Below are 19,111 nucleotides of genomic sequence, written 5' to 3'. Positions count from 1 at the left end.
CTCTCAATGAAAATGTCAGGTAGCCGTTTAACGGGGACTAATAGCAGGAATATATCCATACCTATAGTTATCCAATGGCACGAAACTTTGTCAGATCAATACAGAAAATCAAACTACACACCAATGTCCTGCTATTCTGTTATCAAAACAAGTATGTGATGGTAAACTGGCTCAGGATTGTCTCCACATTCAAGCAGCTGACAGAAACACCTTGTTACATAGAAGTAATTAGGGCTGAGATTTTCAATAGGGGCATCACTCAAAAGATGGCATGGATACTAATCCCCTGTTTACCATCATGGCCTTTCCTGGTGACTGGGGTTTTATTTACAGAAAGAGACAAAGCCATTGGTCACATACAGTCACATGAAATCAGTCACACACACACACACACACACACACACACACACACACACACACACACACACACACACACACACACACACACACACACACACACACACACACACACACACACACACACACACACACACACACACACACACACACACACACACACACACACTTCTTCCCCTGAGACTGCTGTTGTGCTCAACTATCATATTAGAAATTAAGGCTGATCACTGAAACAGAAAAGATATTAAAAAAAAAGGTGCCTGTCATGCTAAAGAATGAACATAAATAAAAAAAATAAACACAGTATAAGGGCCTTGTTGTCAGTGCATAATAATAATCACAATGTCAATAAACAGTCATTGTTCTCCTAATCAATAAATTAAACATGAATACAAAATATTAAAAATTGGATCTTTTTGTTGTATGACCTTCAAATAATTGCTTCATTTGGAGGCAGAGATAGTGCACAGTCCTTTAGTCTCAATACTGTCCATAAACCTCTCCTGTGTAAAAATGGCGTAATAAAATACAGTACAACTACAAGTATTGTACCAAATATCAGTATTTTTAGCAATGCCTGTAACACCCTAGAGTTTGAACGCAACATGAGAAAAGATTAAACCTGCTTAAAAAAGACAAAAATATCAGTTACCTTGAGTCAGCATGCGTGTCATGTCATTATACTGTGTGTTCTTTATACAAACATGTTTTGAACACTCTAGAATGAGACAAGAGGGTTGGTTTGTTTACAGTTTGTTGATACTGCTACCTTAATCTTCAATTACAACTAGGACCCATTAGACCTAGAAAAATAGGAAGCTCTTTTGAAATGAACATCTGAATCGTACCACACACACTCACTCTTTCTCTCACTCACGCACAGATAAGCTTTGTGGCATTTTCAAACAGTGAGTCTCAGTCTTTGCAGAACCACAGGACCTGCTCCTGGCTCAATGGTGACTTTTCTTCACCTGGAGGAGCAAAATCTGATCTCTTGAACTTTCTTACCGAGATCGGCCTCTCGCAGCTGCAAAGACCTATTTTCAGACAGAGGGCGAATTGTGTCGCTAACTGACACCATACTTTTCTTGTCTGGTCTCTTTACCATTATTTTCTTTCATAATGTTTGGCCTCATTAAATATATCAAAACTCCAATCATGGGTTTTTATACAAATATCAAAACAAAATAAGCATAAATAATAAATCTAATATACGGGTCAATAGGTCTGGTCTGGCCTTTCCATTTGATTTGATACATTTGATCTGAGCAGATCAGATCAAATACATCCCATGTATGTGTTTGCATGTAAATACATACACACACTCCACATGAACATGCATGCTCCCTCCCTGTTTACCTCTTCAGCACCTGAAACATTATCACGTGAAGCATCACTGCTGTGCTACACCTGGCTTTACTTTGTAATATTAGGCCACTTAAATAAAAGATAAGATACATCTTTGTAAGTGAGAGGGACTGCTACATCAAAGCTGGGAGGGAAATTAAGGAAAAAGGGGGAGTTGATTAATAAATAAATGCTGTAAATGTACATTTGTTGTTGTTCTTCCATTGTGACTATCCCCACAGTGATCTGGGAAATCCGCAAAAGTGTGATAAGGTCATGTTGGCACCCTAGCCTTACCATTCAGTGCTTTAGTGTGTATGGAACAGTGTATCGGGCATGTGTGTGGGTACATGCATCTGAGTGTCTCATAGTCTGGTCTGAGCCTCCGGGATATAGATCTCGATACTATCTGCGCTCTCGGTAGCAGAGCTCTGCCGAACCGACGCGGCACGTTTGGCAGCTAGCAGCCGCTTGCGAGCCTCCAGACGCTGGCGCTCAGAGCTCTCCAGCGAGCGGTCCCTAGCCATGGGAGGACGGTGGCCCTTCAGGGGCTTCTTTGGCACAGGAGGGGGCATCCTTCTCTCCTGGACAGGAATGACAAAGTCTCAATGATAGACGATAGAGTCCGCATGGCAAGCTGCAGCTAAACACAGTAAGGAGCAACACAACTGCAGCCAGCTTGCGTAAGGGTTAGAAAGAGCAGTGAAGCTTTTGTCGGCATAATGTGCATGCAACTTTGAACGAGGTTATGGTTCACAGTGGCGGCCATTTGTGTGGGGTAAGAGAGCACGGCGGTGGCCATTGTCTGAGGTAAAAGTGATCATTGGAGACGGACAGGCCCCAACGGTGCATGGCAGGTAGAGAAGCTTCTCAAAAGCAGCTCACTGTCGACAACAAGACAGAACAAACACAAATACAAGTGGTGACGTCAGGCAGGCAACGTGACAGTATGCAACACATATCTGCATGCTACAACAAAGCTGAGCTGTCAATCATTAGGAACTACATTGTAAAATATACAGCAATGACAGCAGATAACATGCGGGTTAGTAAAGCATTCCAAAACAAAATTAGAAATTAGATGGATTTGATATTGGCAATGTGTGGCTGCACCTGAATTTCTGGTGGGGTCAGAGGTTTCCAGTTGTTGGCTTTGAGTTGGTGGAGTTCATCAAACTTCAGGCTAATGTTCTCGATGGAGAGCTGGAGCATGTCCCAGAAACCTGCCAGGTCCTGGAAGACGGGCCTTGGGTGTGCGTTTGGGTTCTGATACACAAAAATTGCAAATAAACAAAAATGTCACACATACAAACACATAATGTCTAATGCCTATCACACATTTTTGGAAAGATGCTGTTGCTATCTGGCAACTCAGAATACCAAAACTGCACAAATCACAGATCTGGCTTTAGAGTGAGTGAAATGCATGTTGAGGGGCAAGTTATTTGACATATCAATTTGTCAGTTTATCTGTCAATCATCTTTTATTCGATGTGATCCACTGCTTCATAAACAATATAAATATAGACATATTCCAGTCACAAATTGTATGTATCTTATTGTTATATAATGGGTATATTATGCATCATTACTTTAAACATATACATGTAAATATGTATGCAATAAAAAGCTTTTGGCATCTTCAATACAGAAAGATAAACCAGACAGTTATTTTCACACATCAAGTTCTATTTTTTGTATGTGAAAGACAGTAAGGGTGTGCAGATGCACACTCTACACTAGTTGCATAGTAAATGAGCTCTGGTCTGCCCTGTCAGGATGATTTGTGCAGGATGATGTCAGTGTTGTGGGGGGAGGGCTGGGGAAGCATGCAGAGGATGAGGTGACACATACCAGATTCTCTTCACACAGCTCCCGGAACTGCTGGAACTTCTGGGACATCAGCAGCTGGGCACTCCCCACTGCACTGCGGATCTTCCCCAGGACTGCAGAAAGGAACAGACGCACATGCATGCATGCACGCACACACACACACACACACAGAATTCACAATGCAATTACTCACAGTGCCGCATACTGCAGCCATGTTGCAGCACTAGCAGACAGGCTGCATTTGTGATGCAACACAAAAGGATATCCTAGAACCCATTTTTAATCTGTGCCTATCAGAAACAAATCATTTAGGGAAGTGAAATAATTACTAAAATGCACTAAAATTCCAAATTTGAAGACATGCAAAATAGCAATCTATATAAATACACAATTCAAAATGCCATATTTACAATACATAATAAATGCTTTCGTTGATGTTTTGTATCAAAACGAAACGTAAAAATAAGCATATAGTTATAAAAGAATATACTATTACAGTATATTTCTCTCACAGTGACTGTTTAGCGGACTGATATATGAGATAAACAAGGTAGTACTGCATAACCTGACACCGATGCCAGACCTATTGACTCACATATCCCTGTGGAGAGGAGCTGTCAGTGTATACATTAGTGTACGTGAAGAAAAATGGGATCAGAAACTGAGAGGGGAGTAATGAATCTATGTTTTCTACTGCTTCAGGATGGGTGTATGTACGTGTGTGTGTGTGTGTGTGTGTGTGTGTGTGTGTGTGTGTGTGTGTGTGTGTGTGTGTGTGTGTGTGTGTGTGTGTGTGTACATGTTAGCGTGGGATCTGGGGAAACATAACCTTGAGACAGGCTCCCTGTTCAGCATGTTCTGTGAGAGAATATCTTGCCTGTAACCATAACAGCACACTAGCTGCATAAACAATAACATTTTCGGTTTGACATGAAATCAGCTGCACAGTACAGCCAGGTATAAACAAAGTGCCGATTGCCTGAGGCTTGTTTTGCCCAGTCCGGTATGTGCATGAGTGTATATGCATAAAACATATTTAGACGTGTGTGTGTGTGTGTATACAGACATGCACTGCAGTGTGCACATTTGTGTTACATCAAGATCAAATAATAGCTGCCTGCAGGAGCGCAGAGAGAAACCCCTTCACTGTTTTTGTGTGAGAGTTCATTATACAGTGTGTCTAAAGGACAGATGTGCAGGCAGGGGCCAGCAGCGGCCCATTGATAAGTATGCACGGTATGTCTGTAGAGGCCAGAGGGCCTGAGACAGGAACAAGCAGCTATTGTGGTCCAATGTTATGAATATCAGCACCCTCCAAATCAAATCAGAGGAGAGGAGAGGAGAGGAAAGGAGATGAGAGGATAAAAATAGATGCGATATCAGTCTTATTATCTTGGCATTTAAGCTCAATGACTCAACTCACTCTCATCAGGCAGCTCATTCTCCATCTCATCCTGCTCCATCTGTCGACACCAGCCCTCCATACGCTCCGTCTCGGCCTGCAGCAGCTTGAGGAACCAGCGGCCGTCGCGGGGACACACCGATCGGCCGACGGCCTGCAGAGCCTCCCCCTCTGGCTCGGCCACGCTGTCCATCCATGGGTCCGGAGGGGGCAGGATCGAAGGGTCGAACCCCACCTCCCCGAAGTCGTCGGCGGCACAGGCGTGGTAGTGGTTCCCCGAGCCCTGGATGCTGACGGTGGAGGAGGCGGCATCGCGGGAAAGCTGGCGTGGCATGGTGGCACAGTGACGTGGTGGCAGCTCTGGGGCGTCGGTGGGGTCGTCGAGGTCGGCCTGCACCGCCGCGGTTACGCTGTTGGAGCGGGTCATCCTGCGGTAGCTAGGAAAGAAGGGAGAAACCCACTTAAAAATGTAATTTTATGTGATTGATTACACACAAATTGTATAGTAGTACCACATTAGCGTCTCCTGTTAGTAGTAAGTATGATAAACTGTTTACACACAGTTCTTGGAGGTGATCCGAATATGAAAAATTGAAATGATCGCAGCAATTTCATCACTGATAGCGATGAATAGCATTTGTAGTTTGGAACGTCTTTTATGTGTGTGTGTGTGTGTGTTTTGTCACCTGGCTCATTCAGAAGCAACAGACTCTGCAGTCGTCTGCTGCACCACAAGCCCTGCTCTGGTGCCGATACATAAACAACACACACACACACACACACACACACCTGGGAACCCGGTCTACAGCTGTGTGTGCCATGTCCTATTTGGCTCAGAGGCTTTGTGCCGCTGTTGAACAGCCTTTGCCAAGTCCCTCCACACTCTTTGCAAAAGCAGACACACACACAGACACACACACACAGACACACACACACACACACACACACACACACACACACACACACACACACACACACACACACACACACACACACACACACACACACACACACACACACACACACACACGTATAAAGATTAAATCAACACACACAGACATTTAGCTATGTTCTATAGAGCAGCTCGCCACCCCAGTAATAAATGGGACACCAGAGGGACATTAGTGTTGGGAGGGTTGTGGGGGGGGACTTGGGTGTAAAGAGGAGCCAGTGGTCTTATCATTACAGGATTACAACTCAAATTGGTATATGACTCAAAGCACATATTTTATTAAAGCATACAAAAATGTGCCAGGGAGCAAACCAGAGAAACGCTTTGTTAAGCATACAACAAAGCGGGCCCACATGGACAGGGGCTCAGAGGAAACAAATAAAAAGTGAGTAAAAGCGGAAGAGTACGCATTTTAACTCATCACATACGTCTTCATGCAAACTTTAAAATTCTGGTACACTGAGAATACAATATCTGACCGTTACCAACATGTGAAGGTTTACATTTTTTTACTATTTTGATGTCAATAAACGGGAAATTAGTATTAAGTTACAGCCAGAAAACAAGATTGACTTGCCAGCCTGCTAGCTGTACTCTGATCAAAACATGCCCACAGTCCTCTCACACATGAACCTCAGCCTGACCTGCCTGCAGCTCGACACACACAAATGATCATAGCTCCATCACGTCTGCCTCGGCCCGTCTCCGGACGCACACTCCTCCTCGAAGCTACCCATTCATCTCTAACCTCCCCTTTTCTCATTCATCTCTCTTCTTCCGTGAACAGAAAAAGAGAGAGCAGGAACAAGGGAGTGACTTCGGCTAGATCAAACACAGTGTGTATGTGCTTTATGTGTACGTGCAAGCAGCCCGTGAGTGTGTGTGAAGAGCAGTTAAAGAGTAACTCCTCCAAGCAGGTGTTCAGATCTAATGACCTCAGTCTGCTTTCTATCAGCCTGCTAACAACTTCCTGCAGGGGCAGAGACGGGCAAGGCCAAACACAGCCCCGACAGAAAGACAGACGTATCAATAGACAGACGGCCAAAGAACAAGGAAGTGCATTAAAAAAGAAAAGAGAAAAATGTGAGAGAGAGATGAGAGTGTAAAATATAAAAAAAGGTATGCAGGAGAGAAAAAACCCCACATAAAAACGCTGAAAGTCAGTGTTCTCATAACATTCATGTGGTGAACATGACGGAAAGTTGTAAATTACAACATAGGTGGAGTCTTGCATTCCTTATGCTGCTGCTTTCCAAGGGGCCTCCTAACCTCTAGGTTTTTGTTTATAATTGTATTAATTCGCCTCTCACCTGCACAGAACGTGGTGGACACCACAAACATGAGGAAATACTGAAGCCTCTTTAAACAAAAACAGTCTGCTGTTTTATTTGGATAAAGAAGTGCCGGAACAAGCTGAGAGAAATATGTTGGATGACGGAAAACACATTTTTGACATTTAACATCGCATATGAGAGGCTCCTTCTTTGTTTGTCTTATGTCAGTAAGGACAAACCTCCAGTGAGTTAGGACAAAAATAAAAAGACAGGGAGGTCTAGATTGCCGTTAAGTTGACTTTTCAAGATGGTTGTGCATATGGTTTAGTCATAGGACCATGAGCAATACCCCACATCCCCCTCTGACCACAAAGCCATTTGGTGATCACCAACTCCAGAGCCTGAACTTGCAAGGCCCTAAAAATAATCGGAATCCGTCAGTTGATGCATCAAATTCTTTCACATTTGTGTATCAAAGTTTCTTTTTGGACTTTCTTTGCGTGTTTGTGATCAGATACTAGCATTTATTTTTATTCATGTTATACATACAGAAAAATATATATAGAAAAAACACCTTTCTGGGGAAAATATGATTCATAAATAGATTTGTTTTAATCATCCAACATTTCAAAATAGAAAGAAGTGTGTGTAAAGATAAGCATGTTTTTGGTTGTGTTTATCTCACTAACAGCTCTCTTCCACTCCCTCTCACCTAATCCTAGTTCAAACAGCGAGGTGAGGTTATGACCTGCAACTGCTGCATATAAAAACTCTCTCTATCTCTCCAACACACACACACACACACACACACACACACACACACACACACACACACACACACACACACACACACACACACACACACACACACACACACACACACACACACACACACAGACACAGACACAAAAATAAGGCAGTTTGAGCACTGGACCGGGTCTGTAGGAGTTTGGCACTCTCTCTGTCTGGGAAATCTAATGTAGGGGGCAGCATGCCCGGACCTCCCAGGTACACACACGCACTTGCATGGACCAACACACACACGCACACGCACACACACACACACACACACACACACACACACACACACACACACACACACACAGATGCAAGCAAACAGGTAAACAAATCAAAACATGCACCAACAAAAATAAATACCCTCCCACCTACACCAAACATTAACCAGAGAAATGCACAAGTGCTGCATAACATCCAAGCCTCCGCAGACCAGAAGGTGTCTGGGTGAGTTAATATTTGGCTTGGCAACTCTGGGAACTCACAACTTGGTCACTCAGCTGAGTCCTCCCCTTTCAGAAAGCCCCTCACATTCCCTGACACTGTGTAAGTGTGTGTTTTAAAGTGCTGGACTCAGCCCTCACTGTGACCTTTGAATAAAGGTGATGTGTCTCTGAATTACTGAAGCATGACTTGGCTACCGCACGAAACAGGTACCCTGGCTAAATTTGTCACCTTCCCTCACCAAACAGAAGGTCACTGTTTTGACAGCGTAAACGAAAGCCGACAACGAAACCAAATAAATGCCTGCGAGTCCCACCAGAGGCCTTGATAAGCCTGAGATACAATATGAGCTAATGAAACAGCATGCTCACTACTCTGCTTCTCCTCAGACTGGGAACATGTTGCAGAACGAGAGAACGTAGCTGACAGCACAGCAGTCTCTCTGTGCGCTCAGAGCTAAACAAACCCCATAAAACTCCCTCCCTTTTCTTCTCCCTCCCTCCCACACATGCGCAAACACACAAACACACAGCCTCAAAGTAGCCTGAATCACAATGACTGGAGCAACAGATGGCTGTCAACTCACCCCCTCCACCTTCCCAGCTCCCTGCACCACATCCTCTGGCCCAGCTGTCACTTGTGGGCCCCTGGCTGAGGGGGCTCTGACGCCAACCTCCCCTGAACTGGGGACAGCTGCTGCAGATAAGCCAGGGCAGGGGGGCATAAGCTTCGCTGCTCACTACAAACTTCTCCCTGCCTCCACAGGTCCTCTTCCTGCTCCTGCTACCTCTGCCTCATCCCTCCCGTCAGACTTATCCAGTTTCACTTTTACAACCTCCTTCTTTTTCTCTCTCTGTCTCTTTACTCACCATCGCTCATCCTCCACCTGAATTCCTATCGACTGGAATTTAGACTGCTCCTCCGTCAGCCCTTCTTCCTCTGGGTCCACCTAAGAGGAAGGGAAAAACTGTCAAACTACAAGCCAGAGTTTAACTAGGAAACCTAAAACAGGCTCATGGACAAACCTGGATCCCTATGGAGAGGCACTTGCGGAGCGCTTCCCTCTGTGCCTTGCTGTCTGCGGAGACGTGCGCGACGGCAGAGGTGGTGGCGGTGGCAGTGATGGTGATGGTGCTGTTGGTGACATGCTGGCTGGCTGGGCCGTGCACCTGAGCGTTAGCCGCCTCTATGGCTGCCGTCAGGGCCTTCATGCTGTCGATGCTCTCCGTGGAGTTGGACATGCCCGGCTGGGAGCTGATGCCCGTCCGCTGGCCGGAGGCCCCGTCCATGTAGGCGTCCTGAGCGGACTCGGTGCTGCTCTGTGCTGTGATGGATATGAAGGGTTTGGATGGAGTGGTCCGTGGTGGGACTGGGGGAGGTGTCTTCTTGTAGGTGGTGATGCATGATGACACTGCAGGGAGGAGACAGAGAAAGATGGAAACGTATGAATAAAAGTGTACATCTCAAAAAATCTATTCAGTTCATTTCACTCATCACAAGGAGTATAAGAGGAGAAGGAGAATAGAGCCTGTTTATATTTTCCTCTGTGGCTCTGGAGGAAGCGGTCTAAATTCCTGGGGAAATAATCCAGATGATGTCATTGTGACATCATCAGGGTTATCTCAAATTGGGCATGAAGCTTACATTTTTACATATTGGGGATGTGAAGTTTGAAAGAGGCATTGAGGAGATAGATTTGAGTTGCATTATAAGAAATGTAGGATAAAGTTATTTTCTAAATATTTGTATATGGAGTATATTAAATGTACAAAAACCAGCAACTACATGGCAGAAATGTATAAATAGAAATTTGTGAATGAAAGTATGCATGCATGTTATGCAACATATTGTAATTTAAAAGGTTATTGAATTTAGATGAATCACTGCCTGAGAGGAAAAACACTCGGTGACAGCTGACACCCTGACAGTTTACCACAAGGTCTTAGGTCCCTCTGTTGGAGTCAACATGGACAGTAGATTAGGGGCAACTTTAACAAATCAGAGCCTCGTCTAGTAATAGGATTAGTATTTCAGTCACTTGACCCACTGATGTAGATGGTTAAGCCCTCTACGCAGTTACTGTCCACATCCAAAACAATTTGATGGCGCAGAAAAAAGCCCTTCGTGCTCGTGTGCCTTGCTGTTGTTTGCATGTATAATTACACAGAAGTTGCATTTAATTTCTGATAAATCACATGAGTTAAATTATATTGTAGAAGTAAGCTAGAGAGCTCAGTACACTCCAAAGGCTTTGCATTAAATCCAAACAAATGGATATTAAAAAGCATCATAGTGCTGCTCAGTTACACTCTCCCTCTCAGGTTACAGCTACAGGTTCTGCACAGACAATGGAGCCACTCACACGCTGACTCAGTAGCCTGAGTGTAAAACATTCCAACAGACAAAAAGACTGTCTAAAGAAAGATAATAACAGCCACCTTCGAACTACATTATGCCTTGGAATCTCCTTCCTGGGATGGTGCTATTATCAAAACTAGGTCGCTCTCTCTCGCTCTTTCTGCTCTGCAGCAGAACTAGGACACCGGGTTTCCTGGATCCCTTTTTAATCCCTACAAAAGACAAACATTCTACTGCGGAGAGAGATCGCTGCTCTGTGTGCGGCAGACAACTGTTGCCAGCCACACCCAGCGTGAGCAGCCATGTCTTAAACTATTAGAGCGGGATGTTGTTTGCCTTGTGTCTTGCCATCTCACTGACAGCTACAGAGAGGCCCTAACATATTGGAGGTGAACCGAGGGCTGACTTCATCCTCTTGGTTTGTCAGAGTCATCCACCGCCCTCCACCAACCCTCCTTTTCATGCCTCGCCAGCACTGATTGGATGATCCCAGACGAGATTTCTGTCAGGTTATGACAAGTTGGAAAGCCCTCAGACGGGATGAATGCTGTGTTGAGATGAGATCACAGTTGCTTATACGAGTGCCTTTGATGGCGGTGTAACAAACCACAAGAGAGACAAAAGGAGATGACTTACTGTATTTCCTTCTACGGCTAAATGTCATATGTTTTGGGAGATACTGTATGTGCAGGAATTACTGCTACAGACATCTTAGGCGGGATCATCGGAGCATGTCACGATATGCGGCACTGTCTCATCTTTTCAGATGTCTAGGGAATATGATCGACATCCAGGGCTAAGCTTCAGAAAGGTCACGGAGTACAGACCCACACGGGAACAAAAAATACTCAGCGAACACACACATGCACTCACACAGAGAGAGAGAGACGGGGCGAGGTCCTGCCCCTATCAGGCGTGGAGGTTCAAAGGATAGAATGTCAGCCCCTTTCAGAGCTTCTATCCCCTGAAGTCATCTAAAAGTCACACTTGTGTGTGTGTGTGTGTTCCTATCAGACCCAGAGAAGGGTTAAAGAACAGAGGGTTTCCATCCGCTCAATAAAGCGCTGTATGAAACAGGAGACGACATGCCACGTCCCACCTAGCTGTCACTGCGAGAGACAGACACGCCGGAGAATGACGGGGGGGGGGGGGGTTTGAATGCCAAGACAGGTAAAGTAAACACACTCGGGAGTCGGAACATACTTACATACACACACACACACACGAATGCGCACCCTGGCTTGCAGACATGCACACGAAGGCACGGAGGCACACAAATAACATTGACATAACCCAGTTTAACGTTTCAACTTCTCCACATCAAGGGAGACCACAGGTTTCCTGCCACTGATATGCTCTCCATTCATCACGAGCTGTTGTCAACAGTGACTTGGCCAAAGCCTGTGACTTGGATGTAAGTGTGTAAAAATGAGTCATCAAACATTTAGCAAAATGAATTGATTTTAACTTAGAAAAGCTTAAAAGAAACTAAGGGAATTTCATTTCTGCCTGTCCGTCAATAGTGAGAGAAGAGCTGACCAAAACAACTGGCCTGATAAAACCGCAGCCAATTTTCCAGTTGCCACAGAAATGATAAGAAAAACAGTTTGATCCTCTTGCAGCCATGAAAGCATTAGACAGCTACACTGCCCGGACCTCCCACGCACACAGACAGTCAAGGACAAAGTGAAGTACAAAATGTGACGCAGGATTCCACCAGACCCTCAAGAAGGAATGTGGAAAACTCTACACTAACCACACTGACAAGCACACAAAAAAGTTGTTCCGTCAATCCATTATATCAGGTTAGTGGAGATTTGAACACAGAAAAAAAAAGAAAGCCATCATTCATACATCTTGTGAAATGAGAAGAACTTCCTGACTCAATGGAATTGAGGAATTTCATCTCTCCCCTCACAGAGGTAGGTGCAGCCTGCTGCGAACATTGTCATCCCAAAGAGAAGAGTTTGTGAATGACAAAACTCTAGTGGCCCTCTGCCAAATCCCTCTTTTGACAAATACTTCAAAAGTCCCATGCCGACAAGTTGGTGTGAATAGCAGTTCTTCTTGGCAGAGCAATCCCCCACCTCTGGGCTTCATAATATCAAAGAAAGCCTCTTCCCTCCCCGGAGACAAAGCAAAGGCTGCATTCAGTTTGCTTGCCTTCTGAACAAAAACAGATCTGCTGGCCACCTCCTTTTGGCTCTGCTGACCACTGTGTCCAATTTATGTGTCTGCATAGGTGTTTCCTTTATTTAATCATCGTGTCCATGATACTGGACGGATTCAAGGCAGACAGCTGCCTTGTAATCTCCAATCTGTATATCTGTGTGATAGGCCACTTCAAAGAGCAGACGGTTTGGTTTAGGAGTTTAGCTAACAGGAACGGGCTCCCCCGCGCGGGGGCCAAGGGCAAATCCACCACCATCCAAACAAATACAAAGGCCCGGAAAGGGGGCGGTCAGTATGGGGGAACATTGACAGCTGAGCCCAGCTGCACTGTGTTTGGGATGAGGGTCTGCCAGAGGGGAGAGGGCAGAGAATAGCGAACAGTGAAGAGGAGCTGAACAGGACTGGGGAGGAGGAGGAGGAGGAGGAGGGACGAGGGTAAATCAGAGAGTTGCTGCCCTGCTCCGTCTGTTCGCTCTCTGTCCATTTGTCCGTCTCTCTCTCTCTCTCTCCCTCTATCTCTCTCTCTCCCTCTATCTCTCTGTCACACACGCATAGAGAACCAGCTGGAGTCCTTTGTGAGGGCGTCACCATGGCGACACATAGCAACATGAAGTTTGCCGGGAGGCTTGGCGTTTTACCAGCAGCGAGCAGAGGGGAGCTTCTGTTGGCCATTTGTTTACCTTGACAGGGTACACTCCAGCTGCACTGACACCCAGCTCAACCACCAGCCAACAGGAAAACACAGCAGGAGTAATGGGTCACAGCTAGCGTAAATTAAAAAATCAAATAAACACCAGGATAACAGCATAAAGAGAACTACTGGGTGCCACTGTGTTGCAAATAATGATCCAGTATTGTTTGTGGAGTAGAAGCAGTAGCTTTGTGCAGCTGAGTGCTTAACTATACCAACCAGTTTGTCTTGGAAACTTTGTCACTGGGTTTCCAGGGCAGTGTATTGAGCTGACAATAAACTGAAAGGTTCACACAGGCTGACATTACACTGCTGTTGTGAACAACAATGAAGAAATACAAGGCACACTCTAGATGACTCAACATGGCCTCCGGTAGAGTCCTATGAGTAACTGTTAAAAACACCAAAAATGGCCTTGAGTTTCAAAGTGGGTAAACTAAGCTAAGATAGCAGGTTTGTTGCTCATCACTTATCACTGCTAATCAACTAATACTGCAGAGACACAATAAACCCTGCACACAGCGTATACAATAGTGCTTAAAAAGTCCGCTGACAGCCCTCTGAGTCACCTGAAAGTCTCCCACAGACCCTCATGTCTGTCTACGCCTCTCAGCCACCAGAGGTCAGAGGTCACCAGAGAGGGTTTCTGCTCTCCAGATGCCTGAACTCTCAGACACAATAGCTCCCTGTGTTTATGTGTGCGCATGAGGGGAAGGTGGCAGTTTGCGAGTGCCTTTTAAAAAGAATATTTTTAGCATGTGTGAGTGCCTGCTGGGGAGGGAGTTCTCAGTGCAAATGGTACCAGTTTTGTAAACATCCTGCACTAACTGCAGCTTTTAAATAGTTTTTCTCTCTCGAGTTAAACATAAGCATGCATAGCCTATCAGCACGAAACATTTGTGAAATATGCCTCCGGTGTCCTCAGACCAACAGCGCTATCTACAAAGTCGTGTGCTCAGTGTGCCCTTTTTAACAGAAACCCGTGTCAACAGTGGGTAACTGCTCTGGCAGGCTGGAGTCTCCTGAATCACTAGATAAGAGTGTGTTTACAACTGTCAGCCAACGCTAAATCTCGCAAGCAGCTGCTCACTGTTAGGCAACAGATTCACTTCACTTAACCCACTTTCCTGAGCTTCAAGTTCACAGAGAGCCTTGGTTACCTGCATTCCTCTTTTTATGGCTTGGCGTTCTCTTCACGGTGTTAATCAGTGACAGACAGGGAGAGACATGCTGAGAGTTTAAAAAAAAACAACAACAAATGGGGCGGGAAAATAAAAAGCGAGAGTTGACTTTTAAAACACACTTGTTAGTGATCACATTTATTCTAGATCCAAACTACATTGAAGATTAAGTGTTTTGAAGTTAACCATCGTGAGGGAAGTGACATCACCAACTGATTCTTTTATATCCCTTAAAATCTCCAAATAACTAGCAATTACTCTAACAGTAGTGTGATCGTCAACACTGTAAATAGCAACTAGATGACATCTGTTATATTGTCAGGTATAATCATCTTGGATTTTGTTTAAATATGTAATCCCTTAGTTCCTCCACATCCGTATAGTACTGAAGCATGTGAGCTAATCTCCTGTAGACTTTTCTGACATGGTGGCAGTTTTCTCATTAGACCTGCTCTGCGACAGCTCCAGGCCTTTTCCATTGTTCTCCGTTACTCCTTTGCAAGGGCTTTACCCCGACTAGTGCACAACCACATGAAGAGACACATCAGTCTTTTGTTTCTGCCCAAAAGAACCTGCCTGCAGGGGGTTGAAAGAGAGAGCATAGTCACTCAACGTAAGAAGAGAGGGTGAGAGATAAAGAAGGAATAAAAGAGAGAAAAAAGGATGTGGAAGAGAAAAGGGGGATAGGATAGAGGATAAGTTTGGTGTGCCGTTTCCTTCAGTTCCTGTAAATTCCAGCTGCTTCGCGGGGCATGAACCTGAGCATTAGCTCCAGCGCTAAAGCTAACACGCCCACACATCTCACGCATGCTTTCACTGCACTCATTTCCTACAGCATTGCTCACCGACTGACTGAAACTTTAAAAGTAGACTCTGCAGGGTGACACATCGTATGTGCTGGCAATGACAGCATGGGCAACTGTAACAAGTTAGGCATACCTAAAAACAGAATCATCTAGCTGGGAGGGAGATCAGTTAGTCATTTAATTTAACTGGCTTTGTGACTGAGCAGCTACTACGCCTACATCATTTTGGTAATGTCAAGAACGCAGAGATAAAGATAGAGTGAAAGAAGAAGAGAGGACAGAGTCTTAATGGTGGTATTTTGTGTTGCTAAGTGGATAATACAGCCCACTTAGGCCAGTGTCTGCCACACTAAAAATACCGACAACAACAAAGCAATGTTGCCACCACAGTGTCTCCAAGTGCTTAACACAGCTCCCTGATAAAACATGACAGACTGTCCACAAGAACTGAAAGTCTGCGAAGTTAGGGCCGAGTACAGGAAAACATAACCGCAGGCCTTGGGAGTAACGGACTCTGGGACAAAATAGCAAACACACAGCCAGACAGACAAAAAGACAAGGTGCTGACACACACACACGCACAGGAATCAGTCTTAATGGAGAGGGCTTAAACACAATGCCGGTGTCATGTCATTACATGAAGGATCACTGCTTGCTGCAGCTGCTATTTACATATAAATGCCGCAGAATGTGGTCAAAAGTTCACTTCTTCTTTCCGTGGTTTAGCATGCAACAAGCACTCTGGAGATGATCTCCAAGAGGCAAAGAAGGCCAGAACTTGAATCATAAAATGACTAGGCACAAAAAGTAACAGCAAAGCTGGCTGCCGTTTTTTTGGTTTTGTTTTTTTTACAAGCATTTGAGTTTACTTTTCCAGGAATGCCGTGAAACATCAGTGTCGGGTGTTGTTTCACAGTGCTGGGGTTTTTTTTCTCTCCCGTCGCATTCCTTCCTCCATTCCCCCTGTTTGACGCTCTTTGTCCTGACCACTTGCACATGGAGGGGAAAGGAGACACTGGCGGGCTTAATCCACCGCCAGAGGCATGCTAAAGCCATCTGGGCCCCAAAACCAAACGTAAGGCCTTATTGCGTCTCCTATATGAGAGGAGGAACGGGGCAGGAGGGGGGGAGGAGGAGAAGGATGGATGGAGAGAGGGAGATGGAAAGTTAAGAGAAAGAAAGAGGAAAACTTTGAGAAAAAAAAAAGGGGGGGAGAGAGAAAAGGTAGGAGGTACACGAGGGGCTACGAGGGGATTTAGAACGAGAACCAGGCTACACTGACGCATACTATCTTTTGTGGTTTCCAGTCCTGACCCTATGACCCTATACATCCTGTTGAAGGGGTTGGGGGGGGGGGGGGGGGGCGGAGAGAAAGACGAGATGGCAGCTATAGGCACTGGCTGCATGTGTGTGCAGCTGTGTGTCCAAAGTAACGAGCGAAGGAGACTGCATGCATCGGGGTAAATATGTATATCAGACTAGATGCTGCAGAGCTCAATCTGTCTCTCAGGTGTGATTTGTCACACCCCTCTTCCCTCTCTTCCTACGTGTTTACATCCACTCCCTGCAGAATCTTATGGGGGAGGAACAATAGTCTCTCCAGCATTCCCACTCTCCTGCCGAGAGCACTCGTTTGTCTCCTGCATTCCTTTCCCCATTCATCTCTTTCTCTCTCTCCCCTCCTGGATAGAAAAAAAAAACTTTACATGGGGGAGGGGGTCTGAGAGTGTGTCTTAAAAAACCTCTGAGTAGAGTCAGTACCCCTTGAACACAACCCCCCCCCTCCTCCCTTTCCTCCCCGTTTTACTTGGTTAGTGAAGCAGCAAAGCTCAAAGAAAGGGAGGAGAAAGAGGAGATGCATTCTTTCTCTCCCTCTCGCTGTCTCTCAGTGTGTACCGGGGGTGAGCTATGGCTTATTTTTAATGACTGGTTAAAAAAAAATAAAAAGAGAGGGAGGGTTGGGTCTCTTCCCCGCTGGCCGCTTCCACACAGGCTCAGTCACTCACATACACACACACACACACACACACACACACACTAACTCATATTACTGTAGCCGAGTCTGGGACTTTCACAGAGAAGTCTTTAATTTGCGCTGGGGCCTGGCCTCCCACACTGCACAGCCCAAACCACCCACTTACAGCCATGCACCATTCCTCAGAGTTACTTCAACATACTCCCTACCCTGCTGAACAGTGAAAGCAACATGAACCACCACAATTTAGCTGTCAAGTATAAAAACTTTCAACATTCTGTCAAGACAGCAGAGCAAAAAAAGAAAGTTTTGTCTTTATGCCTTCCCTGGAGGAAATTTTACTCAATATAGCCCCGTTTGCTGTTCCTCATTCACCCTGGTGCTTTGGGTTTGCGGGCCCTGCCTTGCCCAGCTTTAGCATGCAGGAGCCATGAGGATCATCCACAGTAAACACTGAGGAAATCCTTTCGGGGCTTTGCTTTTTCCTTTGCTCCTTCTGATGCCAAAACACGGACAGGAAGAGCAAAAAGGGAGGAGTGGGACAGCCCCTACCTGACAGAGCCTCCCCTGTCCACCTGATCAGACACGCCAAATGTGCCGTTTACTTCTCGATAATCCTTAAAGTAAAAACTACAGATTCCTTCTGTTTGTCAGGAAGCTGCTGTATGTGTTCTTTCTGCAGAGTGGTGAACGGCGGGGGGTCCGATGCAGCAGACATTCTTTGTGTTTGTCGTAGCACTGTCAGTTCCTCCCTGTGCCCCTTTTCTTCTGCCTGGTTTTTTTTTTTTAACTCAGAGCGGGAGCAGAGGAATGAATGACATTCTCTTCCTGTGTCAAAAGATATCCAAACGCCACTCTTCCTCCCTAAATAGCTATAATCAAAGCATTCCAGGCCATAACAAACTGGGACCAATTAAGTCGTAAGTAAACATGGACACCTAACAGCTACTAACAAAAGCTCTAAGCAGATTATTCCTATTGACTTTTAAACAGCCAGGTCCAGGCAGGAAGCCACTGTTGATTCAAGTCGTAGAAATGCACAGAGATTTCACAATGATTTATTCTATTTAATAATAGAAACTTCTGCATAGATATTCAACACATCCCTACAGCTGCAAACCATCTGCACAGCTTACTTACAATGACACTGCACCAGAGAGTCATGGTACACGTTATTAGGGTCATACCCAACACTTCTCCAGATAACACAAATCTGACTGGCACATGTTTCAAAGCAGCTGAGGCTATGATGACATCTAGTGAAAGATTTCAGATTGCAAGTCAAGAATTCTCTCTTTTTCTTGCTTACATCTGGATCACAGTAACGTTATTCACTTCAAATTAAATTTGACTTCAGACACACTAGAATTAAATGACTAAATTCACCATTTCAGCTCAAATTACACGTTTAACTGCTGGAATAACAGGTAGTAAATCAACAGATGTTAAAACTTCTAAACTAAATTCAATCCATCTGCATCTGTTTATCTGATGACTAACACCCTTAAAATGACATTAAGCCGT

The 19,111-nt window shown here is 45.1% G+C and overlaps 1 protein-coding gene across 2 annotated transcripts in view; it reads right to left on the bottom strand.

Moving 5' to 3' along the window:
- Nucleotides 1-1,696: 1,696 nt before the first annotated feature.
- dlgap1b (discs, large (Drosophila) homolog-associated protein 1b) overlaps nt 1,697-19,111 on the bottom strand; it is a 39,797-nt gene continuing 22,382 nt past the window's right edge. The window contains exons 5-11 of one of the 2 annotated variants that reach the window (XM_054622821.1): nt 17,092-17,117; nt 9,430-9,815; nt 9,274-9,353; nt 4,961-5,376; nt 3,559-3,650; nt 2,818-2,970; nt 1,697-2,288 (exon numbers count right to left, since the gene is read on the bottom strand). In XM_054622821.1, coding sequence (XP_054478796.1) covers nt 2,070-2,288; nt 2,818-2,970; nt 3,559-3,650; nt 4,961-5,376; nt 9,274-9,353; nt 9,430-9,815; nt 17,092-17,117 — 1,372 coding nt within the window. In that variant the 3' untranslated portion in view covers nt 1,697-2,069. The remainder of the gene's footprint in view (nt 2,289-2,817; nt 2,971-3,558; nt 3,651-4,960; nt 5,377-9,273; nt 9,354-9,429; nt 9,816-17,091; nt 17,118-19,111) is intronic. The other variant, XM_054622820.1, reaches the window with a different exon arrangement.

This window comes from Anoplopoma fimbria, chromosome 21 (genome assembly GCF_027596085.1).
Source record: "Anoplopoma fimbria isolate UVic2021 breed Golden Eagle Sablefish chromosome 21, Afim_UVic_2022, whole genome shotgun sequence".
NCBI classification, from domain to species: domain Eukaryota; kingdom Metazoa; phylum Chordata; class Actinopteri; order Perciformes; family Anoplopomatidae; genus Anoplopoma; species Anoplopoma fimbria.
The sequence above is the reverse complement of the archived record's forward strand: the minus strand, read 5'-3'. Positions and strand labels throughout refer to the sequence as shown.